Source organism: Salmo salar, chromosome ssa25, assembly GCF_905237065.1.
Source record: "Salmo salar chromosome ssa25, Ssal_v3.1, whole genome shotgun sequence".
NCBI classification, from domain to species: Eukaryota; Metazoa; Chordata; class Actinopteri; order Salmoniformes; family Salmonidae; genus Salmo; species Salmo salar.
In genome coordinates, this window is record NC_059466.1 from 8,016,916 (window position 1) to 8,044,299 (window position 27,384).

Consider the following 27,384-nt stretch of genomic DNA (forward strand, 5'->3'; position numbering starts at 1 on the left):
AGCCAGGCACTGAAATTCCTACCTTGCAATCAGTTGAAGGACAGCTCTTCAAGCACTGCTCAGTGAGCTGTTGTACCTTCAAGTAGTGATCACTGGTCTAGTAGTGAAATGGAAGCCACGATGGCATAACCAATTGTGGAGATTGTTGTTGTCTGAAAGGGCTGTGATGGTATTTAGGAATGGAGAAGCCTTAGGATGTACATGAACAAAGTAACTAAAGAAGCTACACATTTCTAAGGCGAATCCAATGATGATTTAGCATATACCTGGTTTCTTAGCGTACACGATATGGTTAGCGTATATGCTACTGTAGGCCTATATTTTATAACTGGACATTCTGCAAATGTATATCACTTATATAACTGTTGATTTAGATGAATAATATATAATAGCTATAATATATATGATATATGATATAATTATATTTAATACATAATAGATGACACACATAAATGTACAAATGCAAGGGTATGTTGTCTGTGTTCTAAATATTAATATGTATACACTGAATGGTTCAAGTAGGTGGTTGAGAGGAGCAGAGTGCAGTATTGAGGAGAGATGAGGTTACACATTCTCTCAGTTTACATTATCATGTGCCAAATTGAAGTAAATCTGCCCATTTTCAATTTGATAACACAAGTACCCCCAGCGAGATCTACTGTACCATTAATAGAGTAATTTTCATCTTAATATATCATACTGTTGGGTTCTGAAAATATGAAATATACTTATTCAGGTCACTGAGGGAGAGAGGGGAATGTATAACGTTTACATTCTGTCCGGATATATTATTGTTAGCCATCAAGGATTCTATGGGAGGAGAAGAGATACTCTGGTACAAGTCAACATGACAGCCGTGAGTTGGGGAGGAGTGAGCAAAGTCAGGTCAGATGAGGTGAGGAAGAACAGATATCACTAAAGTTCTGTCTAGCAAAAGAGATGCATTTTCTTTTCAGATGTGTAGAAGGAGACTCAGTATAAGAGAAAGGATTAAATATCAGTGCTTGTGTGAATACGTCTTATGCAGCTGTAGGACCCAATGGGTGAATAAACTTGGTTTAAGCTTTACTAATTGTCTGTGAAATTTTATAAGGTTCATTTAGAACCTAACAATACATTATATTCACGTTGACTTCCGATACTCTTTGCCATGTATTATTTGCTGTTGGGATAAACTATTGCCTGGAAACCCTGTAACCAATTTAGAGCAAACACTTCACATGTGCATGTTGACTTGTCTGCACGCAGCCACACATATTAATCATTATAGTCAATGTTAAGATGGATTACAGGCCTCCAATTCTAGACCAATGTCTCTGTCAACAAATGTACAGTATACAAGGCTTCCTGCTTCCAGCACCCGAGAACTTTACATTCATTCAAGACATGAGAAAATACAATAATACGGTCCAGAACTAATGAAGAAATAACTCTGCATACTTAATGTGTATACACACTTCAATGTTGTGTGGTATTTCTTTCTATCCACGTGACATCAATATAACAACTACAGGCGTGTTCTTCATGTGAGTTCCCTTGAGATTCTCTGTGGACAGTAATGGCACAGACCACCCCAAACAGAAGACGTATGTGTGAAATAAATCATTTGAATGGTCATAACATTTAAAAATGGTGTCGTGGAGTCAATCGGAGCTTGGGGCCCGAGAGTGGCGTTTCCACTGTTAAGTAAACAGAGGAGTTAGACAGACTCTCAACACACCACAGGTCCCAGAGTGGTGTGGTGAAAAAAAAACATTCTGGGGCCCATCGTTTTTCCTGATCAGGTAACCTAAGCAGGTAAAACTACGGACATTATATGGTATGGCGTGACTAATCTGTTGTAAAAAGGTTTAAAATGGGCTATGATAGAACCAGAGTTTTTCTTATCAGGTTACATGGATTTTTAAAAAATCCTGGAAAAACTCCTGGCCTTGGAGAGGATGAAAAACCTGTCAAACTGCAGCAACAGTACTTTTTAAAGGACTAGGGGGTTTCCTATACAGACACAGAGAAAGCAACATGATTGGACAATAGAACTAACAGAGCTTTCTTTATGCAGATTGGCATAGTGTAGCCCTGACATATGCAACTGTAGGCCTAATAAGAAATTGACTTACAGTCTATGTCAGCTATTGTTTTCATAGATTAATTCCAGTTAATACTTTTAGATTGAAAACGGTAGGTAGCCTAGTCAGCCCACGTTTGAATATAAACCAAATTCAAACTTGAGCTGACAAAATGTTTCTTTGTCCCGTTGATGTTCCATCTACTTTTAAAGCACTCTAATTCTATCGGGTTGGTCTTTACCTCCTTTCAAGAGTAATGAGACCTTCTTTTCCAGGTAAGCACTTTTCGTTTTGCTTTCTTTTATCTCAGCATTGAATTCAAACGCCTTAGATGCTTTCGTGATCATGAGAATGTTCTGTTTGATTTGAGAGTTAATGTCCTCAAGTGTTTTGTCTTGCTTATCGACCCTGTCTGTGAGCATGTTATCTCCAAGTAGTGTTAAATTGCAAATCTTGTCTACTTTTGGTTCATTTTCATCTCTTTCCCCGGGTTTGCCTTTATCTTTGGGTTGTGGTCTTTAATGGGTGAAACGTGAGAGGAATCCCTGCGTCTGTCTTTTGGTCCTGATGAGGAGGGGGTAGCCAGGACATAGTAGTGGTCAGATGCTTTTGCTCTGTAGCCTTAGCGTTGTTGCCATGGTTGTTGCTAGCTCCTTTGACACTAGCTTTCAGAGCACCGGATCCTGAGGAAAATGTTGACATTGACATTCTCTTCTAGGACAATAACCAACAGTATAGTGACTAATATGTATTTTATATTTACAGTATTTTGAATTGAGAGAAGTTCAGGTTGTAAATATAAATTGAGAGACTTCGCTAACTAGCTCTTTGAAGTTTGCGTGCTTAGGTCGTCATCTTGACGAAATACCCAATACCGGAGGAAAGTGAAGCGAGCGCCTTGAGCTTTGTGCGTTGTGTCCAGCATGCACGACCTGTGATTTCCGTGAATCTGATTGGTCAAGACACAGCAAAGAGCTTGCAGCAGCACTTCGATGTGAAGCACTCCAATGTGAAGGACAGATAAATTGCGCTCGAGTTGTGAGTTGACAAATCATGAGGCAAATCGAACAAAAAAACAACACTTTGGCCATCTTTTAAACGCTTTGCGACAATATATTTTATTAACCTAAATCAAAATCGCCACACATTTTCCGGTGGCCCTGTCACAACAGCTACACTGTCTACCAGTTGGAATGCAATGGTGTACACGCCCTGTGTAACACAAACATGCACACGGACACACACACATTGTGGCCATCAGTTGGCTAAACAAAATGTATCATCATCCTTTCAAAATTTCAATCAGTAACATCTTAGATATTTTAGGTAGAATGTAAAAGTGTCAACTTACCTAGAAAAAGGATGGTTTGCTTCTTGGCGGCTTTGACCCTGGCACTCTCGTGTTTTGGCTTGTCCTCTACTCCGTTGACCCCTCTTCCTATGGGCCCCATGGTTTTCTGAAGGACCAAGATCATGGCCCGACACATAACCCCCACGCTGACCAGCACCACCATGTACACAATGAACGCCACAAAGATACTGGCCCTGTACATCCCCCACTGGTTTCTCAGGTTGGTACAGAACGTCAGGTTCTGGACGGGCATGATGGCTCGCTCTGGGACATGACCCTCCATTCCTGTGACGAACAGCAGCGGGAGGGCTACGAACACGGACGTGACCCAGGCAAGAGCGATGAGACTCCCTGTTGTTCGCTCTCTGCCCAGGGCCTTGAAGCGGAACGGGTGGCAAATGGCAATGTAGCGTTCAAAGCTGAGCGTCGCCACGTTCAAGATGGTGGCGTAACTGCAGGCCTCGAACAGGAAGTTGTAGATCTTGCAGGAAGCGTCACCCGAGGCTGAGGTGAAGGGGAACCACGTGGCACTGTAGAGCTCTACGGGCATTCCTATGAGGAGGACCAGAAGGTCGGAACATGCCAGGCTCACCATGTGGTCTGTCACGTACTTTTGCAGGTAGCCATTCTGCCGCAGCACCTGTGTCACCCGAATGGTGATTCCATTTCCCACGATGCCTGTGAGCAGGATGAGGCTGTACAGGACAGTGAGGAAGACTTTGATGGGATAGTTGGGCTCCAGCTCCTTCCAGTCTTTCTCCTCGGCTATCTCGGCCTCCCCCTCATTCATGGTTACTGAGTTTCGATTTCCAGATATAGATTTTTTCCTAGCGTATCAGTTCAGCAGGGCAGAGTCTGTAATAGAGCCCAGAGGAAATCCAAACAGCCAGGGAGAGATTTATTTTTCAGAGATAAAATAATATATTTCTGACACCCTCGTCCAAAACCGTGGTCAACTCTAAAAGTAGATTAACTTAACACAGACCTCTTGGTTGCCCAGATAAACCATATCACAGAAGAATATTAGGATCCCATTAGACATACCAGAAAGTTTCTTCCTCGTTTTAGCTTCTTTGAAACACACGGCTCAACATGGCAGGACTACCCATTACTGGCCTGAAGTCTGAGTTTTGTACCATCGGCCGTCCTTACAGTTCTTCATCCAGAAAGTATTGGATTTACTCCTTTGCTTGTGCCATGCTTCAAGCTGCACCCTGACAGCAGGCACTGATTTTCTCCTATCTCCTCTCTCCTACCAGTTAAAAATTAAACTTCAGAGCAAGGGAGAGAGAGAGCACGGCCCTGTTCTGTTATCACTACTCAAGTGCAGTATGAACCCTGGCTCTACTTCAGGGAGAAGGATGATTGTGTGTAGGCGGGACCAAGGGTTACTACACATCTCTTTAGTCATACAGAGGTGTGGCCCTTCCCGAATATTATCAACTCCTATTTGGATGAATATAATATGTGCCAGAACTAAAAAATTTAACTTTGCTACATGGCACATTTATTCAAACACTATTCTTAGGCTTATTTACACAAATTAAAACTATTTCAGAATATACTAATTACTTTCACACTCTTCCACATGCCTTCTAAGAAAACAGAAGTGGTGAAATAACTTCACTGTGTAGGATGAATGTAACAAAAGGCATACCGGTACATGGAAGTTCAAAAGTTCGAATGGAGGAAGTTGTATTGAAATTAGCCAGACATGACTGAATTAAAGTGCACACATTTTCTATTGAGGCTGTATCAAGTGCATATCATTTGATATTAACAATGAGCTGGCTCCAGACAGGAAGTAAATCAAACAAATACTAACACTTTGATTTAAGACAGGAAAAGTGACTGTATCCATTCTATGAAAACGTGGCCTGCAATCTGCTCTGATTTCACAAATGCATATTCCACAACAATTTGAGGTGGGTAAAGTTATAAAGCAGGTTTTACAAATCTGATTAGAGCACAGACTTGATTGGTTGAGTGCCAATCTCTGTGTCCTCAAAAGCTCTCAGGCAGATAAAGCATGATAACCCAGGCCTATCTGCATGACAAAGCGTTGTCAGGCAGGTGCACTCTCAACAGCAAAGCTAGCTAAATCAATTTGGTTTGTTTACAATAATTACCCTACCTCTTCATTTTCATCCCTTTTATATTTTCCTAATGATCTATCATTATGTTCTGTAATTGCCCTGATTGTAAATGTCTCTGTAAAACTGACATTTGAATGTTGTATAAGACGAGATGCTGACGTGCGTTTGACAAAATAGCTGAACTGAGTGCATGATGAATCACAAAAGAAATGTATCGCTGCAAGTAATGTACAATAGTACAATGGGCAAAACACAGAGAGACAGGTATGACATTTCCCAATGTCAGCTTATGAGGATAGTTGAGAGCTTTATCCTCTTATGAGCCTTTCACAATTATGGTCCAATTCCATTACTACAATTCGTGCCAGCTGAATTTGGATATGGAATTCGTCCATGTAACTGCAATTATCTTCAATGACTAGACAGATTGGATCCAAACCAGAAATGTATTTGGAAGCCATATATGCAAGACAATCTGCTGACGTAATTGCACTGCTAGCTTCTGTGTTAATCTTTTGTAGTTAGTATAAATATACATTCTATAAACAGGAATGTGGTTTCTAATTAGTGTTGTCATAAACACCAAAGATCATACAATACAAGAGTTGATCTATTGTTTTTCCTCTGTACCAGTTTTTGACTCGTAAGTTGGTCTTAAAAGGTCTCTCAAATGTTTTTGGCAGGATTTCTTGGACATAAATTGATAATAGCTTATTGTGGGTCAATGCAATGATGTACAGTAGATTACACTGTACATACTATACTAAAAACAACACTCATACTATCACTACTATATTAGTCTTTCAGGATGGAAAACCATTGTACAATTCAATTGTGTAGGCCATAGAGAAGTCTGAAAAATGTATAAAACTGTTAAGTGATGGTGTTAGGTGGAGATCTGCTCCCCTGATTTGGCCTTCCTTACCTCTCAGGCTGAATTAAAAACACTATCTGGCCAAGTGAACAACCATGAACATACTGCTATCTTCCAACCTAATCAGGGAGCGGAAGAGGATTCACTGAATACAACACAACTTCTGAACTGTAAACCAGAAGTCGTCCTGAGTTTTGAGTTTAGCCTTGGGTCTTTTGTAGGTAGTTCTGTGACCAATAACATAACATAAAGTGTGAACCAACACACATAACACAAACCTTAGCTAACAAATCCTAGGTAACCTGAGCCCTACACTACAAGTCATGTTTGAGGAGAACTTTGGTCAACTGAGTTCAACTCAGGATAACCAGTACCACGAAAGTGGCTCACCTTTAAGCCAGGTACATTTCTATGGCAACAAATCCTTCAGAAGGATCCTGAATGAAATGTCTGAGCCTAGAATTGAGGAAAAATGAAATCAGACTCCCTGCCTCTCGCAAAGATTGCATCATCATCCCCTTCATTTGAGGAAGACGACTGATTAAATATTTTCTTGAATGTTTTTGTGTTAAAAAATTGTCTTGTCAATGATGCTTGGCAATGGTCTTGTAGCCCATTCCAGCCTTGTGTAGGTCTACAATCTTGTCCCTGACATCCTTGGAGAGCTCTTTGGTCTTGGCCATGGTGGAGAGTTTTGAATCTGATTGATTGATTGCTTCTGTGGACAGGTGTCTTTTATACAGGTAGCAAACTGAGATTAGGAGCACTCCCTTTAAGTGTGCTCCTAATCTCAGCTCGTTACCTGTATAAAAGACACCTGGGAGCCAGAAATCTTTCTGATTTAGAGGGGGTCAAATACTTATTTCCCTCATTAAAATGCAAATCTATTTATAACATTTTTGACATGCGTTTTTCTGGGTTTTTTGTTGTTATTCTGTCTCTCACTGTTCAAATAAACCTACCATTAAAATTATAGACTGATAATTTCTTTGTCAGTGGGCAAACGTACAAAATCAGCAGGGGATCAAATACTTTTTTCCCTCACTGTATGTAGCCTGTATAATGAGTAACTAAAATGTTCAGCATAAATCTAACAAGGTTGGACTGGGAAAGAGAAGAATGTGTCTGTGTGTTTAAGTAAACACAAAGAACTGTTCAACTGTGGTTGACCTGACCTAGCTTGAACTCTGAGGGTTTAAGATATGAGAGGGAGTTCCCCTCAAGGTTTCCCTAATCTCAGAGGAATGAAACTGTTGGCGGGGTAATGATCTACAGTGTTAAGAGATCTGGTGCCTTAATGTTTGTGTGTATGTGTGTGCGTAAGTAAGTGAGGAGTGAACTATAAAAATGATGCCTCTGTACAATGGACTTCAGAACGTTCTTGTAAATAAACATTCTGCCTCTTGTAAGCTGGAACTCTGTCTGTTTCATTCAACCAGAATCTTACCAATTCCGGGTTGCAGACTGAGTATTTTAATTGAAGTTAACATTGAGAACATAATTCTCCTAACAGTTTGACAAACGCAATTCAGTCTAACAAAGAAAAAGAACAGCAGTTGTGCACAACATCCATTTTTAACACGACTGAGGTATTATCCCTTTTTTCTGAGATTATGTAGTTAGTTGTGTGATATACAATCTGTTCATAAATGAATCGACCGTATGACTCCAAAGGTTGGGACGGGACAGATCCGGTAATTAGTTCTTCTACAGCAAGTTTTACAGAAGCTGATCACTTATATGCAGTGATCGCGGTATTCTTGTAATTTCCTTTGGCGGCTTGAGATTTAGGAGTCAAGAGTCTAATTCTGTAATTTGTCAACCTATGTGCCATGGATTCAAACAGTTGCACATGTCCAATCAAAGAGACAGAAGTTGTCGAGTTATGCTGAGGAGAACAGGATGCATGTAGTCAGGCAGAAAACCAAACAAAATGTTGAACAATGGAAGCAAAAACAGTGTTGACAACCCCTTTACACCATTTTGCGGAATGTCAGTGTGAGCAGCGTGAAATGCATTATCCTTAAATTGATTGTTTGATCTTTCAATTTGCAGTTGTTGAGAGTAAGGATCTTACATATCCTCTGCCTTTGGGGACAACTTTACCAGGGTGCAAGCACCAATCACAACCATATTCCCCATTGAATTGTTTACAGTAACGAAGGATTGGCCTGGCTATTGCATCTGAGGAACAAATCAAGGAGAAGACATTTGTCCTCTTCAGAATCCCACTGTTATCTCTCCAAAGTAATGGGTTTTGGGCTAAATCTCAACATTCATCAATAAAAGGTTTTAAAAAGGTATCCATTCTGGGTTTTTCTGGGCCAAACCAAAGTCCTGCAACCATCACATTTTCTTTCCGATGTATGTAAGGCAGTTCATTTATGGTAAATTGAAGGGGCCAAACTGAGTAATTTGAGGAGTTAAAAATGGGTACTCCATCACAGTTCCAGGTTAATGTTAAATCATCAGCAGATAGTCTCATCTCTTTCAGTAATGTCTGGTACATCTTTCCATCTATGACATCCTCGATTTCATATTCTTCTTCCTTCACTGTTTTCCTCAAAATATCTATTACATCTATTCTGTTCTCCAGTGTATCTCGCAGAAGGTCCCTCAAAGGTATTGACAAAAAGAAAAGTTTTGTTTCTCTGATAAAGGGCGTTCCACAGTGTGAGCAATTTGTGTCTTCGGGTTGCTTTTCTAAGTAGTTTTGGCATTCGTCACAAAATAAACGAGACAGCTGTCAGGGCTGGATTACCCAAAAGCTTTTTGAAGAGATATTTAGATGTTGGAACCAAGTTGGGGACAAGGAAATTCAGCAAGGCAAGTAGGTCTATCAGGGCAGTTCCAGTCAGGTGATGATGCAGAACAAAGAGCATTATTGCCATAAGGCATTGCCCTTTTGTTACTGATGCCCCAGGGTAAATAATTTATTTGTTCTGAAAAGATTTAGATTCAAGTTATTTTTAGACATTTGTTTAAGCGAGAAGGAAATGTATTATACATCTGCAAAGGTAGAACAGATTGCTAAGGCCTGAGAGTTGTGTGTTTGTGCACCTGACACTAACCATCTCAGGGGCATCATCACGGTCTAAATCATCAGAGCCAGGTTGATTGGGGTGTGTTAGAGGGTCCTAAAAAATGAACAGAGAAAACCAACACCGAACATTATCTAATGAAAATATTAGCTAGAATACGTGACACTGACTTCACAAGGGTGAGGCTAAGAAACGAAGAAACGGAATGTCTCTGTGTGTGTGTGTGGGGGGGGGGGTTGTGTAACTGACACGCGACTAAATCCTGATTAAACGAAATAATCAGAGCCATGTTGATTGAGGTTTGTAAGTAGCTAGCTGGAAACTAGACACTGAATACAAACACTGACAATGTACCATCTAGCTAACAAGTTTACTAGCAACTGTATCTAGCTAGCAGATATACAGCTAGTGTATACATACCAGTAACAGCATAGCTAAGCAATTGAACACCCCAAGCAGTAATATGGTTGTAGCTACATTAAAAAATAAATATAGTTTCTAGAGCTCACACCTAGCTAAGGCAATATAACAACAATACCTTAATATTCCTGCTTGACCTGGTCTGTCAAGGAAAAGAGGAAGTTTTCATCATGCATCCATTTTTTAAATGGTCCCCTTATCACTCGGACTGGAGGCATTTCTTACAATGGTAAGCAAATTAACTAATTGTTGAAAACTGCTTGTATTCTGTCAACTGCTAATGAAACTGATTCCGTTGCTAGCTATAAAAAAAACTTGCCGGCAAAGCATAAAAGGCGTCAAGCTCTACGTTAACTAAATCGTGCGCATGTGCGAAATTCAAAAAACTAGGTGCGTGCAAAAAAATAACGGTTTACTCTCAGTTTGCACTTTGCAGCAGAAGCAAAATATCACCAAATATGTATGCACTTGTGGATTTTTTTGAAGAAGGGACATCAGAAATTGTTCCATTGGAAAATATTGAAGAGTTTGATGGGACGTGCGACAATTGTCGTGGAAATATCCAGTCAATAATATCTCTCAAATACCGGAGCCTGTGAGTTCAAATGGAATTTTATTACAGAGTAACATAAGCCGAGCTGGTTCATGAAAACAACTGCCTTTCAAGCCTTGGCACACACTTTTTATACAGGTTTCATCCTTATGTCACACACATAGTAACTCCTCTTTATGTTAATGATTCATCCCCTCTGACATTTAGCCACCATTATCTTTTAGCCTTGCACTAATTTTAGTTTGGTTTCACATTAGGGCATGGAAACTTTAGAGCCATAGCAATGGTTCAAAAATAAATAGACATGTTCACTCCCAAGACAGGTGCATGTCTAATGGTGCCTAATGACCTATATACACATACAGAGTGCACTTAATCTGCTGACCACTCTGAGATGAGCACACATGTTCTGGAAAGTTCCCAATAGGTGTAACCATAGCAACAGTAAATATTAGGCCATAGCACTGGTACAGAAATAAACAGTCATGCCCAGTCCCCAGACAGGTGCATGTCTAATGGTGTCTAATGACCCAGACACACATATGGAGTGCACTCATCCTGCTGACTCCTCTGAAATGTATAATGAACACATATGCACTGGAAAATTTCCAATACAATTTGAAAGAACGTATTGTTAATTGGCAGTGTACGGGGAAGAGATATCCCACCTATATCATGGCTCTGGATGGTAAGCTAACTAGCTAGCTAACGTTACCCAGATAATGACACAGTATAACGTAGCTAGCTAACAATATATGGTTAATGTTATCAATCGTTAAACTTAAGTTATAAAAAAGTTATACCGCCAAGACATTGGCTATAACAATAACAACTAATGTAGCTAACGTTAGCTAGCTAAGGAGCTAGTTATATCACTTAAGTTCACTAGTATGTGTAGGTAGCATGCTAACCACTGGCTAGTTAGCTGTTCGGCAGGCCGATCCACCAGCTTACTAGCTGCTGGTTAGCACGTAAGCTAGCTAACACATACTAACTGGGCTGATTGCCAGGCCGTTGTTGTAAATAACAATGCGTTCTTAACTGACTTGCCTGGTAAAATAAAACAAAAGATATAACTAGTAAGCTAAGTTGGGGTATGGAACATGGTGAGTGATGTGAGCCGCTCTTAGCTATCACCTAGCTAATAATGTTAATTTTTACTTTGTAGAAGATCGCAAGAGACTAGTAGAAATGTCAAAAAAGGTCAGAATGTGCAAGATAAGAAAGGGAGAGGAATGAGGGACAAAAGAAAGAACCCGCATTATGTGGAAGAAGCGGAAAATACTACTCAAAATGTATGCTTAGTTGTGAAGTTGACTAACGTTAGCTATATCTTTGCGCAAAACCTGTAATTTCCTGACTGTAGCTACGTTACTCTACCAGAGTGTATCACAGAAAAAGAAGAGGGCCGAGTCTGAAAAAAAACATCAGGCGGAACTAATGACCAGTGTATCACGTCAAGTAAGTTCCTAACACTTTGTAGCATCAGTTGTGCAATTAAAGTTGATGCATTAAAGGTGAATTTAACCCTGTCTCATCTACTTAATGTACTAATCACTAATATTAGCATAACACTTGTCATAAAAGTCTGATTTCTCCTCAACGCAACTAAATACGTTTAAAAAAATAGTTCTGTGGTTAATAATTGGTTAATAATTATGTCTGAAACATCTCCAATCATTGAGACTAAAAAACACCACAAATAGTGTCAATTGCTGGTCTTTAAAAAATATGTCCCCTATTCATGTCTAAATGTGTAAGCTGTACAAAGAATCTTTGTCCTTCCAGGCCAGACCTCAAAGTGACATAGAGAGTGAGGACCTCACCTTTGCGTCAAAACAGAATATGCAAATGCAGCTAACCATGAAAACTTTCAAATATGTGAGCTCAAAAGAGAAAATGCAGCACTCAGACAATCTCTCTCCGTGATTGAAGGTAAGCATTCCTGTGGATGCTCCCACAGAATATTCTCACCCTGCATGCAAGTCCAGGTTTAGTTTGGTATTTTTCCATAGATATCAAAACAAATCAAATCAAAGTTTATTTGTCACGTGCGCTGAATAAAACAGGTGTAGACCTTACAGTGAAATGCTTACTTACAGGCTCTAACCAATAGTGCAAAAAAGGTATTAGGTGAACAATAGGTAGGTAAAGAAATAAAACAACAGTAAAAAGACAGGCAATTTACAGTAGCGAGGCTATAAAAGTAGCGAGGCTACATGCAGACACCGGTTAGTCAGGCTGATTGAGGTAGTATGTACATGTAGATATGGTTAAAGTGACTATGCATATATGATGGACAGAGAGTAGCAGTAGCGTAAAAGAGGGGTTGGCGGGTGGTGGGTGGGACACAATGCAGATAGCCCGGTTAGCCACTGTGCGGGAGCACTGGTTGGTCGGCCCAATTGAGGTAGTATGTACATGAATGTATACTTAAAGTGACTATGCATATATGATAAACAGAGAGTAGCAGCAGCGTAAAAAGAGGGTTTGGGGGGGCACACAATGCAAATAGTTTGGGTAGTCATTTGATTACCTGTTCAGGAGTCTTATGGCTTGGGGGTAAAAACGGTTGAGAAGCCTTTTTGTCCTAGACTTGGCACTCCGGTACCACTTGCCATGCGGTCGTAGAGAGAACAGTCTATAACTGGGGTGGCTGGGGTCTTTGACAATTTTTAGGGCCTTCCTCTGACACCGCCTGGTATAGAGGTCCTGGATGGCAGGCGGCTTAGCCCCAGTGATGTACTGGGCCGTACGCACTACCCTCTGTAGTGCCTTGCGGTCAGAGGCCAAGCAATTGCCGTACCAGGCGGTGATGCAACCCGTCAGGATGCTCTCGATGTTGCAGCTGTAGAATCCTTTGAGGATCTCAGGACCCATGCCAAATCTTTTTAATTTTCTGAGGGGGAATAGGCTTTGTCGTGCCCTCTTCATGACTATCTTGGTGTGTTTGGACCATTCTAGTTTGTTGTTGATGTGGACACCAAGGAACTTGAAGCTCTCAACCTGCTCCACTACAGCCCCGTCGATGAGAATGGGGACGTGCTCGGTCCTCCTTTTCCTGTAGTCCACAATCATCTCCTTAGTCTTGGTTACATTGAGGGATAGGTTGTTATTCTGGCACCACCCGGCCAGGTCTCTGACTTCCTCCCTATAGGCTGTCTCGTCATTGTCGGTGATCAGGCCTACCACTGTTGTGTCGTCTGCAAACTGTGATACTGTGAGTAGGTGCAGTTGTATAGTGTCTACCAATTGATAGTTGAATGCATATTACATACAAGTGTATTTATAGCACATTATGTTCTATATTTTCAGAGTCGCCAGGTTTGCTCCAGGAGGTGAAAAACCTAAAGAGGGAGAGAATGAGACACACAACTTCAAAGGGTGTCTGTGTGTTTGGTTTATGCATGATGACCAAAATATGAGGAGTAGAGATTGGGAGTAGGAAAGATGATTAGAAGATGGAAGGAGGTGGTTGAATGAATCTGTATTCACTTTCTCTGTCTGTCATATTGTGTGTTCCCAGACATCATGGCTAGTGGATCAATGGTGAGAGGAAACACAGTTTCTAACGGTGAGTGTGTTTGGTTTAAGCATGATGATCAGAATATGAGGAGTAGAGATTGAGAGTAAAAAATATGATTAGAAGTTGGAAGGTGGTGGTTGAATGAATCTGTATTAAATCTCTTTAACTGTCTGTCATACTGTGTATTCCCAGTGACCTTGAGCTGTACAGCAGGGATGCAAAATTGTCACAATTTGAATACAAAAGCAGGTGTATTAACACTAACAATACAGCAAGCAGAAAAATGTTGTATGCATGTGCAGTTTTGCTTAATTTAACGTAAATGTTTAATGCATATTGTAGTACAATGATAATTTGTCTCATTAGTGTTTTAATTTATAGAGTGCCATATAGGATTATGCAAAACATATTCACAAAACTATTTCTCGTTAACTACTAAAACTGTCTAACGGAGTACAGCAAGCAAACAACTTGAGTCATGGCAGAAAGGACGACGAGAAGGGTTTTATAATTCAAATACATTTACTTACTTAAAGGGGTGGTTCATCGAAAAATACTTTTAACCTCCTTAGAACATTTGCTTAGGCATTAGCCTTTACCAGAGACCGTTTTTAGGCTAGTTGGATCAGTATTTAGACTTTTACAATTTTATTTCAAAATGCGACAATTACGATTTCATCTAGAATGTATGAAAAACGATGTATTTATCCTCACTTTATGCAACAAATGTTGTCTTGTCATTGAATTGCCCAAGAACAATCTGTTTTGCTTTAAAACATGTTACAAAAATCACCCTACTAGAGGTAATGTTTTCTTCAGTTTGTGTCATCTGGTTGATACTCTACCTCTTGTTTCAAAGATTTGTAAGTAAATTCTGACTCTGACCCAAGTCGCGCCTTGGCGCGAATTAATCTAAAATTACTTCCTGTATTTTAATGAAAAAATTTCCGATATCATTGGGAAATATTAGGCTAGGTAAATATTTTAGCAAAGTAATCTTATTCCTTAAAGAATACTATAGTATGTCCGAATTTACCATCAGTATATTTCTATAATAATCTTATAGGATCACTATAACATTGCTATAGTTATTGCTATATTTTTACTATAAGAATGCTATATTCTATAGTATGTCCGAATTTACCACAAGTTCTTATACGTTTTTTTGTTATATATGTATAATACTCTTTTATAGTAATCCTATAGTGCTTTTTCGTGAGGGAAGAATCACAATTAAACATTTTTCTTACAGTCTGATTTGGAAAAATAGCACTGGAGTCATACCTACTAAAAAAACTATATTTGAGACAAGAATGAAAATCTTCAGTTTTAATAGTGCAGCATAACATTAGAAAAAGGACTTACGCAATTTCACCAAAGACTCTTAAAAGAGCCTGTGATGATAGGGTAAACTACGATGATCACACTTAAATAAATCTGTATACATCTTTTTAAAAGAGATCCATTAATAAAGGACAGGAAATTATCAAAACAAAATCTGATTGGACAGAGGAAAAAGTCATCCTGCCACCAAAGTACCTGAGAAAGAAAAAACAACCTTCATACGATATACTCACATCTCGTAAGAACCGTTGAAAAAAATACATTTTTGAAAATACGTTTTAAAAACATGAGCTTTGAGAAAATATATACAATGCACTTATGTATCTGGCACATCGCCCATCAATAAGAGACTTCAACATGGATGATATGGGGGAAAATCTGATAAATGTTTAGATAGGAAATAAATGATCAACTTTCATAGGATGTATACTTCCAGAGTGCCTGGGTTTTTCACAAGTAAAAATAGGCTACAGGAACCACATGTATTAAACATCAAAATACATCTCACAGCTGGTTTCCTTTGTGCATGAATCATAGCTGATGGTAATAAAAGCTACTGGCTAGGGTAGATTATTTTATTTTTTTACAATGTGAAAGTAACAACTGAGTTGGACAAAGGTAAAACATGCACTTGAGGGGCTGAACTTTTTTCACTTTACAGGGCAAGTTATTACTTCCTGCAGTTAGCTCAAGTCATAAAATGTCTTCCATCCACAGTGGGTGCTGGGCAAACACTCCATAAAGTTCTGTACACAGGTTGACAGCTGGTGGAATAACATTGAGAACATGCCCTTTGTCATGGTGTACATCAAGGGTTACAGAAGAGACAGTTCACTTTAACTGATCAAACATGTGTTTAAGTCAAATAAAATCATCAATAGAATAAGGGTGAGTGGGTGACTGATTTGCATTTCATGTGCTGATCAAACAAAATGTGTCAAAATACAATTGTTGGATATAGAAACTATTATAGCATAAAATTGTCCGTTTTCAACAGGTGAAAGATATTCAATCAGATCAGGTGCCCATTCGTGGCTCTGCAATACCCACCGAAGTGGTATGAATAATCTCAGATGCAATAACATTTTCTCTTTAAGACTATGGGAATCTAATTGGATGAAAAATAGTGCTTCTGTAACATACTGGAAAATCCATGTACTTGGTCTGTCTTAAATCCTTTTTAGTGTCATAACAGCAAAGACTTTAAAAGAACAAAAAACATTGGAGTAAACAATTTTTCGGAGAACATGAAGGCTAGATACTCAGAGGGTCTTTGTAGTAGTCATTTTTCAAAATACTAACTAAAGAATACTTCATTCGAATTTCATGGCGAAGTACAGTATTTACACCTGTTTTGAGATGGTTACTGTTTTCGGTTGGAAAGGCAACGGCATTATATAGCAGCTTAGCTTAGTCGAGGGGTTAATGTTAGTTCCCATTCTAACACATACAAAAAGCTTAATCACAGTTTGCCTTCATGATCCAGCATTACCTGGCTGCCAGGGACAAGAGATGGAGAGAAATCAAATGCTGTAGTGCCGTCTCCTAATCTCAAACTTCTGAGACTGCTTGTTTACAGGAACTGCTACTCTGTGCTGATCAAGGGACAGGTCCTCCCTGTCTATATAATCTTATTCATTATGATCTAAAAGGCAAAACGGATCCTTTATCAATACTTTAACTCTGAGACTATTTGTGAATACGCACAGATCTCTACATCATATGTGTAAGTCACCTAATAGCCTGATGATCAAATCCATGACCAACTTGTTCCACCCATACTATTTCTACATTAACGAGAATTCATTTTGCCTGCTCCCAAACCTACTCCTGTGAACAAGCAGCGACCCTTTCATTGTTACAAATTGCTGCCACGGGAATAACAACCTTGCTCTTCTTATGAAGCCACTCTGTCCCATTATTTAAACGTGTACCATTTGAAGTGGCCACATGACACTATGAATCATTGATAAAAGGCCGGCACCATCAAGTTTCTTTCTTTTTACACATCCAACACAGCAAAACACACAATCTCAGTCAACGACGAGTCGCATCAACGCTGTACAAAGTAAAAAGAGTTCATCTTGTAGAGATGGAACGTCAACTCCACACTGCAGAGAATAAATAGGTTGAATAAGAGGCACTGGGGGTAGTTCAAGGTCTCTGTTTGGTTGCTTCAAGATTGTCACTTCAGCATGCCGCTCCGCGCTGTATTCACGATCTGGTGAGAGACAGAAAAAGGTGAGAGAGTACACCTTGTTTTTCTATTGAAGACAGATGTTTGCAGGTCTTACTGACTTATTCTGAAATAAAAAGGGAGATCTGAAAGACATCCATTTCATGTGCCTGTTGTTCACATTGTCATATTTTTTTATCTTGCCGATATCAGGTCGTTAGATGCCCCAAGGAGGGTCTCAAACGCATTGTGACTAAAGCTGTGTTGCCTGTCTACTGGAAGTTGATGCTGTTGCTATGCAACTTCTTGTTAGCATAGCTTGTTAGCATACAACTTCATTAACAAAATCCATTGAGAACACACACCTATACCACTTAGCTAAGCTAAGAGTGACGTGAATAATCAAGTCAATAAACGCTGGGTAGTTAGATAGCATATAGTTAATATACTGGTAAGTTCTATATATTAGTAGCCAACTAACGTAAGGACAGTAGCTAGCTAACATACCGGTACATAAAAGCAACTGATGTAATGATATGCTACGTGGTTCGAAAGGCTAGCGAAGCTAACAAATTGCCAGACAACGTAACATGTAACGTAACTTCTTTGAAAAGGCATTACTTTAATACATTGCTCAACATTTGTCATAATTAGTTAAAGCAATGAATTTGTATACATTCTCGTCGGACTATATTCTGCCATTTTCTTCAAATCTGAAATGTTCTGAAGCCACGCCCATTTTCTGAAGAATTGCATTATGTGCTCCAAAAGCACAGAAACAGTGTAAACTGCTTGTATACTTCGTATTTTGGCGAATGTAGTACGACATTGGGTAACTTTTGACATACTAACTATATCCATACTATGACCAATAAGCATACTACATTCTCAATTTACGTCACAAATAGAACGGTTAGTGCGGTTAGTATGAGTATTCAAACACAGCTTAAGTCATCATTGTTGCTATGAAACCCACTGACAGCCTCCAGCTGGTTGCGTTGAGAAAAAAAACCTTGCTACATCATCAGCATAAATCCAGCAGAATACTAGCTGCATGTCTACCTTGGTAAAAATGGGGAGGGTATTTATCAAACAAATCCTGGATAGTCTGGAAGCTCAGAATAAGTACTCAATGGTTAGCTCTAATACAGCATTCACCAACAGCACATCTATGAGACACCATGTCTTCATCTAAAATGTATTGAAAACCCTAAAAAGGGAAAACTAATTACATTTTTTCACATGATGAAATCCAGATCCCTTGGAGTAGGTGGGCGATGGTCTTATCTAAAATATTTACTTGATGACCATCCTAAGTCATGTCCTTCCTCTCTCACGCAATACTGTGTCTAAACATTAAAGTAGATAAATGCATGACAGATGTTCAAAGACAAACAAATTACATGATTATAGGAAGTGAGTTAATCCAGTGTTTTCCTGACGATAAGTGGCAAATATCATTGGACAAATAGAGGAAATATTTGTGTCTGTTATCAAATCCAATGTTATTAGTCACATGCGCCGAATACAACAGTGAAATGCTTACTTACGAGCCCCTAACCGACAGTGCAGTTTCAAAAAATACGGAAAAGAATAAGAGATAAAAGTAACAAGTAATTAAAGAGAAGCAGTAAAAAAAATAACAATATATACAGGGGAGTGCCGATACAGAGTCAATGTGCGGGGGCACCTGTTAGTTAAAGTAGTATGTACATGTAGGTAGAGTTAAAGTGACTATGCATAGATGACAAGAGAGTGGCAGTGGTGTGGAGAGGGGAGGGGGGGTGGCAATGTGAATAGTCTGGGTAGCCATTTGACTAGATGTTCAGGAGTCTTATGGCTTGGGGGTAGAAGCTGTTTAGAAGCCTCTTGGGCCTAGACTTGGAGCTCCGGTACCGCTTGCCGTGCAGTAGCAGAGAGAACAGTTTATGACTAGGGTGGCTGGAGTCTGAACATTTTTAGGGCCTTCCTCTGACACCGCCTGGTATAGAGGTCCTGGATGGCAGGAAGCTTGGCCACAGTGATGTACTGGGCCGTTCGCACTACCCTCTGTAGTGCCATACCAGGCAGTGATGCAACCAACCAGGATGCTCTCGATGGTGCTGCTGTAGAACCTTTTGAGGATCTTAGGACCCATGCCAAATCTTTTCAGTCTCCTGAGGGGGAATAGGTTTTGTCGTGCCTGCTTCACGACTGTCATGGTGTTCTTGGACCATGTTAGTTTGTTGGTGATGTGGACACCAAGGAACTTGAAGCTCTCAACCTGCTCCACTGCAGCCCCGTCGATGAGAATGGGGGCGTGCTCAGTCCACAATCATCTCCTTTGTCTTGATCACGTTGAGGGAAAGGTTGTTGTCCTGGCACCACACAGCCAGGTCTCTGACCTCCTCCCTATAGGCAGTCTCATTGTTGTCGGTGACCAGGCCTACTGCTGTTGTGTCATCGGCAAATTGAATGATGGTGTTGGAGTCGTGCCTGGCCGTGCAGTCATGAGTAAACAGGGAGTACAGGAGGGGGCTGAACACGCACCCCTGGGGGGCCCTGTGTTGAGGATCAGCGTGGCGGATGTGTTGTTACCTACCCTTACCACGTGGGGGCGGCCCGTCAGGAAGTCCAGGATCCAGTTGCAGAGGGAGGTGTTTAGTCCCAGGGTCCTTAGCTTATTGATAAGCTTCGTGGGCACTATGGTGTTGAACGCTGAGCTGTAGCCAATGAATAGCATTCTCACATAGGTGTTCCTTTTGTCCAGGTGGGAAAGGGCAGTGTGGAGTGCAATAGAGATTGCATCATCCGTGGATCTGTTGGGGCGGTATGCAAATTGGAGTGGGTCTAGGGTTTCTGGGATGATGGTGTTGATGTGAGCCATGACCAGCCTTTCAAAGCACTTCATGGCTACAGATGTGAGTGCTACGGGTCGGTAGTCATTTAGGCAGGTTACCTTAGTGTTCTTGGGCACTATGCTGGTCTGCTTTAAAACATGTTGGTATTACAGACTTGGACAGGGAGAGTATGAAAATGTCAGTGAAGACACCTGCTTGTTGGTCAGCACATGCTCGCAGGACACATCCTGGTAATCCGTCTGGCCCTGTGAATGTTGACCTGTCTAAAGGTCTTACTCACATCGGCTGTGGAGAGCGTGATCACAGTCTTCTGGTACAGCTGGTGCTCTCAGGCATGTTTCAGTGTTATTTGCCTCGAAGTGAGCATAGAAGTAGTTTAGATCGTCCGTTAGGCTCGTGTCACTGGGCAGCTCTCGGCTGTGCATCCCTTTGTAGTTTGTAATGGTTTGAAGGCCCTGCCACATCCGACGAGCGCCGGAGCCGGTGTAGTACGACTCGATCTTAGTCCTGTATTGACGCTTTGACTGTTTGATGGTTCGTCAGAGGGCATAGCGGGATTTCTTATAAGCTTCCAGGTTAGGGTCCCGCTCCTTGAAAGCAGCAGCTCCAGCCTTTAGCTCAGTGTGGATGCTGTCTGTAATCCATGGTTTCTGGTTGGGGTATGTACGTATGGTCACTGTGGGGACGACGTCATCGATGCACTTATTGATGAAGCCAATGACAGATGTAGTGTACTCCTCAATGCCACTGGAGGAATCCCGGACCATATTCCAGTCTGTGCTAGCAAAACAGTCCTGTAGTTTGCATCTGCTTCATCTGACCACTTTTTTATTGATCTCGTCACTGGTGCTTCATACTTAAATTTTTGCTTGTAAGCAGGAATCAGGAGGACAGAATTATGGTCAGATTTGCCAAATGGAGGGCGAGGGAGAGCTTTGTAAGCATCTCTGTGTGTGGTGTATAGGTGGTCCAGTTCTTTTCCCTCTGGTTGCACATTTAACATGTTGATAGAAGTTAGGTAAAACTGATTTAAGTTTCCCTGCATTAAAGTCCCCGGCTACTAGGAGCACCGTCTCTGGGTGAGCATTTTCTTGTTTGCTTATGGCGGAATACAGCTCATTCAATGCTATCTTAGTGCCAGCCTCTTAACTGTGGTGGTATGTAAACAGCTGAGAACTCTCTCGGTAGGTAATGTGGTCTGCAACTTATCATGAGAAACTCTACCTTAGGCGAGCAATAGCTCAAGACTTCCTTTCGATATAGTGCACCAGCTGATGTTTACAAAAATACATAGACCAGACGGTGCTGTTCCATCCTGCCGGTACATCGTATAACCAGCCAGCTGTATGTTGATATTGCCGTCGTTCAGCCACGACTCCGTGAAGCACAAGATGTTACAGTTTTTAATGTCCCGTTGGTAGTTTAATCTTCCCAATAACTCGTCCATTTTATTGTCCAAAGAATGCATGTTTGCGAGCAGAATTGAGGGGAGTCTGGGTTTATTAGATCGCCTCCCACTCTTCAGAAGGCAGCCCGCCCTCCGGCCTCTCTTTCTCCGCCTCCTCTTCACGCAGATCACTGGGGTCGGGGCCTGTTCCTGAGGGTATCCATGTGTATGTGTGTGTATAGTGCGTATGTTATTGTGTGTGTGTGTGTGTGTGTGTGTATGCGCCTATGTTTGTGTTGCTTCACAGTCCCCGCTGTTCCATAAGGTGTTTTTTTTAATCTGTTTTTTTAAATCAAATTTTACTGCTTGCATCAGTTACTTAATGTGGAATAGAGTTCCATGTAGTCATGGCTCTATGTAGGTAACCTCAGATTGTAACAGGACATAGAAAAAATTAATTTGTGTCTCCTTACCCTGTGACTGGCTGGTGGATCACGAGCAGAAGCTTTCGTTGTCATGGGAGACGGTGTGTAAGGGAATAAGGCTTTCACACTGTTCACTGTCCTCTGGCAATCTGAGGGAAGAGGATTATCCTTATGATCATAATCACTACCTGAATGGGAACAACTAGCATTCTGATAAGAATTGAGTGCAATCACAATATATCAAATTAGCGCCATAAACGCAAAATAATTTAAATACAATCCCAGCGAGCCTAAAGGCAACCAACACTATCCATTGTCCTGGATTCAATGGGGCACATTTTAATTTGGGCAAATTTAAGTGTGTGTGTGTGTATACACAATTACTGTGAAAGTAAAACTTTACAAAGCATTGGCCAAGTAAACAGTAGGCAACAATACAAAGAGTAGCAAGTGTTTTTCCCAGTACCTTTGAATCCGATGTTTCGAGCGGCATATGAAGGCAAACACTCTTCGTAGCCCCACCATGACGGGGTCCCAATTGTTGTAGTGGCATAACAGAGTGGCGATGAAGAAGGAGAGGAAGACGGGAACCGCTCCAGCGAAAAACAGCCAGGAGAAACTCACCTGGGGACCGAAATATAGCAGTAAAGAATGTGATAGCTGCTTATATTGTACACCTATAGATGTACAGCAAGTGCCAGCTGCTTAACAGTGGGTCAAAAACATTCCAATACTTGCAATACAGCTACATGTATAACAATCACCACCATCTCAGAAGGATGGCTTCTTACAAGATGAGTGCATTGTACTTGAACTTCACTGTTACTAGATAGCATGTACTGTATTTATGAAATGAGAGTTGTTGACTTGACATCTCAACAGACTGGATATCCAACATCAGAAGCATGGGAGTTTTCGAACTATTGCCACAAAAAAATATGCTATTTTTAAACTTCAAATGATGCTATATCCCATGCAGTCTACTAAGGGAATAGCTTCTAAGGTTTCAAAGTTAGATCCCCACAGGCAAACAGACAAAGCTCACTCATAACCTTGCTAGATGATACCCTGTCAAAAAATTCATTACGCTAAGTGCCATGTGACAATGCATCCATCACAAACCAATTCCACTTTATTTGACCTATAAACTGACACACCACCTTTGGTAGAGCAGCCATGCTCAAGGCTGTGATGGCAACATGGACATGCAGTAATAATAGTGCCCTCTCTTACCTTCTGCATGCATATGTCTGCTATGATGGACAGTGGGATGGTGAGGCTGAGGGCCAGAGTGCCTATGAGGGAGGAGGTGAGGAAGCAGCCCCTATGGAGAGAACACACAACATTAGATTGAACACACAACAAGGTTACAATTAAATCAAATGCAAAAATGCCCCACTTATACAATAAATAACATTTTATCACTTGGCACAACTCTGCATATCACACTATGGCCCAGTGGTCACCAACAGGCCGATCTCCTACTGCGCTGGCCAATCGGATTGCTCAAATCACCGTGCCTACAGCTTCCACAACCAAAATTGGATACAGGCCTACTGAGATTTCATAACTTTTAAAACCATGACCAGAGAAGGACTGTTCATGAATACAGCAAAGAGCTGCTGTTTTTAGGAGTGAGTTCATGTCTAGGTTTTTATTCAGCCCCATCAACACTGTTTTTAGTCAACATCATTACATAACATGCTTCTCCATACTTCCACTCGTGCTGCAGCTGCAATGAATGAGTAGCCAAGTGTATCGATAGGCCTGCGTTTTTTAATATTATTATCAGTGTGTCGTGTCTATTTTAATATTGAGGAATATTTCACATTCTCTGGTCATAGGAACAACATGAATTTGTGCATAACGCAGATGCGGTCTGACTTGAGTGTCACCATTAGGTGGAAGACGGTGTCCCCTCTCTCTTGTCAGTCTCACCGGAGAAAAGGAAGGAGAGAGCAGGGACCGTGAGAGGCGGACCATCTGCTGCTCTCTCCCCCCATCCGCTGAGACTAATACCATGTTCAAAACAACTGGAAACTTCAAAATCTCCGACTTCCAACATTCAAGACAACTGAAAATGAGATCCGACTGGACAAAATTGTTTTGAACGGTCATCCAACTCGGAATTCCAAGTCAGAAACTCTAGCATCTTTCTAGAACTCCGACTTTCCGACCTGAAGATCACTGATGTCATGATTTGACCTTGTTTCCCCCCCCAGAGTCCAGTAAAATAAAAAAAGCTTACTGCACAAACCTCAATACTACAGAACAGTTTTGATAACGTTACATTATCTGTTTTTTTAATATGAGCGGTAGATCTCGGCTTGCTTTTTGACTGTGAAAGTGATCTTGACTGGTGACCACTGCTATAGACAGAGGGACGAATCTGCACAGTGTTTCTGCACAGTGTGTGTTTCTGCAGTGTGAATAGCAGAGTGGACAAGGAGTAGTAAACATATGTGGTCATTCAATCAATCAAACCAATTAATCCATCCATTCATCAACCGAGACGCACCAGAGCCAGAGGAACTCGGAGAGCACAGTGCCGATGAGGCCGTTGATGAGGATGTAGGTCCACACTAGCTTGCTGGGCAGCTCAAAGGCCTCAAAGCCTGTGTAGTGAAGCACAAGGAAGCCTGGCCATAGGAGGAGCAGCTTGAACAACCCCACAAATCCTAAGAGACACAAATAAGAGAAGATGACTACTTTATTAATACTGACATGTTGACATTTAGCACTATTTGCAGGTGAAAATGTTATATATTACATATTACAAACATTTAATTGAATATAATTACTGTATACACAATTCAGGATCATTATATGGAGTTATATCAGTGAAGAGCATCTGAAAATCAGCAACAGACCAAGCTGCCACACCTGACTCTAGTAAGATGTTTAAGACCTAACTATGATCTACTTACCAAAGAACATAGGGATGTCCAGCTTGTCCTCCCGGTCCACCTTCCTCTTGATCATGACGATGTAGACCGCGTACAGCGCAGCCCCAGCCAACGACCACAGGGAGCCTGAACATTACACGACTTCATCATGTTATGTTATGCTAATACATCCCTTTCTCATGGTTACTCTCAAAATGTTTTTTCTGCAATGCAAGCAAACGTGACATCGTGGCATGGCTTGCACGTCTAGAGATGATTTAATGCTTAAATAATACAATGTATTTATATAGCACATTTCCAGGACACAAATCAAGTACAGTACAAGGCATGACAAATACATACAATATGAAGTGGGGTAGAAAAGTAACAGGAGGAAGGAAAAAAGACAAACAAAACCAAAAGGTTTTGAGGAAGGATGTTTATCTGGAGCACTTCTATCTCCATTGTTACCTGTAGCACCTTTCCCATCGGGGCTGTCCATGCTGGAAAAACTAACCAGAGCCACTCCTCCCATGCTATGGGGAAAGGGACCAGACAAACAATGTAACTACAGATAATAGTAAGAACCCAGAGTAACTACAATTATTCAGCTGATGTCATGGCTTACCTCAGAGCCACAGCTAAAAGCTTGGACAGAGTAAAGCGGTCACTGCTGTTACTGGGAAATACGGCCGCCAGGATGAGGGTGAAGAGACCTGGTGAGACAAATACCAGCGAGAATACGAACAACTTGTTCAAGGTGACATGTTGAAATACCCATTCTGTAGTTTTCTAACATCGTAACATTTCTTTGCAACAAAGTTATTACAAAGGAACAATAATTACCTTCTTTTTTATTTTTTTATTAGAAACATCCATGTTTTTTTTTATTGTAAGATCCTACATGTAAAATTAGCTGAGTAAAGTCATATTTAGTCTACGGACTCACCTGAAGTGGAGGACAGAACGTTCACTATGGCAACCGGAGTGTCAGACAGGGCCTCTTGGTAGGAGAGGTTGGCTAGGAACCACTGTGGGAGAGCAGGAGGGGGATACGTGTCAGCATGACACACTTCTGACGTGTACCAAATATGGTAGATTGACGATTACTCATGTGTGTAGTCTTCCCTCAGTTCTGGGTCATTGCTCATGTGGGAAATGAGTGATGATACAAAGATTTGTTTACATGCGGAAAGTTTGTAAGATAAATGAGTTCAGGATTCAGCATGCATGATGTGTTATTTTACACTAATTTACACTATTCATGAAGGGCAAACCCCAAAGCCATGACTTGTTGGGGGGGGGCGTCATTCCACCTCAAAAAGCACAAGAAAAAGGTTGGACACACGCCATCTCAGATTTCTTAAATAGTTTCTGTAGTTAGAAACAGATAAGATTAGCATTCCTGTAACATTTTGTTGAAATAGAATTTGATCTCTGAGAAATTAAGCAAATTGATCGCACCCAAATTGGCCACTTTAAATGTTAGGATTCATATAATATTCAATACATTAAAATAACATCCGATTTGGACCTCCAAAAATTCTAACAATGAGTAAGACATGATGATTCCAAAGAAATGGTAAAAAGCCACCCACGGAACCCCCACAAGTATACACAGTCGTGGCCAAAAATATTGGCACCCTTGCCCTTTTTTCAAATAATGCACAATTTCTTCCAGAAAACTGTTGAAAAAAATATTTTGGTATGCACATATGACTTTGGTTTGCAGTTGAACAAAACAATAATAATTTACAACATCTTAGCTTATTCCACAAAGAAGTCCTAAAATGGCCCAGACAATATTATTGGCACCTTCTGGAAGTAGTTACAAATAATTTGATTTCAAGCAGGTGATTCTCCTTTACTTTGAAATTAAACTCACCTGGGGTGCCTGCAATTTAAAACACACTAATTCAAACAGTTTTAATAGAGAAAACATATCATTCTCCCTGTTTTGTGTCACTGTATGTACCGCAATGAGCATGGAGAAAAGAAAAACAGAATTATCTGAAGAGGTCAGACAATATTATTATTTTTTAAGTGTTTTTTATTTTATTTAACTAGGCAAGACAATTAGGAACACATTCTTATTTACAATGACAGCCTACCGGTGAACAGCAGGGCAGAACGACAGATTTTACCTTGTCAGCTCTGGGATTCGATCCAGCAACCTTTCAGTTACTTGCCCAATGCTCTAACCATTAGGCTATCTGCCGCCCAATTGTAGCCAAACATGGACAATCTCAAATCCCCAGAAACCTTGATGTTCCTGTTTCCACAGTACATAATGTTATCAATATGTTTAAGGCCCATGCCTCTGTAGCCAACCTCCCTGGACATGGTTGCAAGAGAAAACTTGTTGGAGGCGAAGGATTAGTGGAGAAAGCACCTCGATCA

At 40.7% G+C, this 27,384-nt stretch overlaps 2 protein-coding genes and 1 long non-coding RNA gene across 5 annotated transcripts in view; all 3 read right to left on the reverse strand.

Moving 5' to 3' along the window:
* The window catches only part of LOC106586109 (G-protein coupled receptor 39), a 63,599-nt gene extending 58,842 nt beyond the window's left edge, over positions 1 to 4,757 (reverse strand). The window contains exons 1-2 of the mRNA XM_014172979.2: positions 4,462 to 4,757; positions 3,418 to 4,272 (exon numbers count right to left, since the gene is read on the reverse strand). Of these exons, the coding sequence (XP_014028454.1) occupies positions 3,418 to 4,207 (790 nt within the window). The 5' untranslated portion in view covers positions 4,208 to 4,272; positions 4,462 to 4,757. The remainder of the gene's footprint in view (positions 1 to 3,417; positions 4,273 to 4,461) is intronic.
* A 2,891-nt stretch (positions 4,758 to 7,648) lies between these two features.
* LOC106586110 (uncharacterized) lies at positions 7,649 to 10,191 on the reverse strand. The gene is made up of 3 exons (XR_001324131.2): positions 9,967 to 10,191; positions 9,459 to 9,524; positions 7,649 to 9,329 (listed from the first exon to the last, which is right to left on the reverse strand). It is a non-coding gene; the product is annotated as an uncharacterized lncRNA (long non-coding RNA).
* A 5,050-nt stretch (positions 10,192 to 15,241) lies between these two features.
* LOC106586111 (solute carrier family 35 member F5) overlaps positions 15,242 to 27,384 on the reverse strand; it is a 30,134-nt gene continuing 17,991 nt past the window's right edge. For all 3 annotated transcript variants that reach the window (XM_014172980.2, XM_045707315.1, XM_014172981.2), the window contains exons 9-17: positions 25,934 to 26,015; positions 25,613 to 25,700; positions 25,456 to 25,520; positions 25,027 to 25,131; positions 24,618 to 24,777; positions 23,333 to 23,423; positions 22,566 to 22,723; positions 22,148 to 22,248; positions 15,242 to 17,492 (exon numbers count right to left, since the gene is read on the reverse strand). In XM_014172980.2, the coding sequence (XP_014028455.2) occupies positions 22,167 to 22,248; positions 22,566 to 22,723; positions 23,333 to 23,423; positions 24,618 to 24,777; positions 25,027 to 25,131; positions 25,456 to 25,520; positions 25,613 to 25,700; positions 25,934 to 26,015 (831 nt within the window). In that variant the 3' untranslated portion in view covers positions 15,242 to 17,492; positions 22,148 to 22,166. The remainder of the gene's footprint in view (positions 17,493 to 22,147; positions 22,249 to 22,565; positions 22,724 to 23,332; positions 23,424 to 24,617; positions 24,778 to 25,026; positions 25,132 to 25,455; positions 25,521 to 25,612; positions 25,701 to 25,933; positions 26,016 to 27,384) is intronic.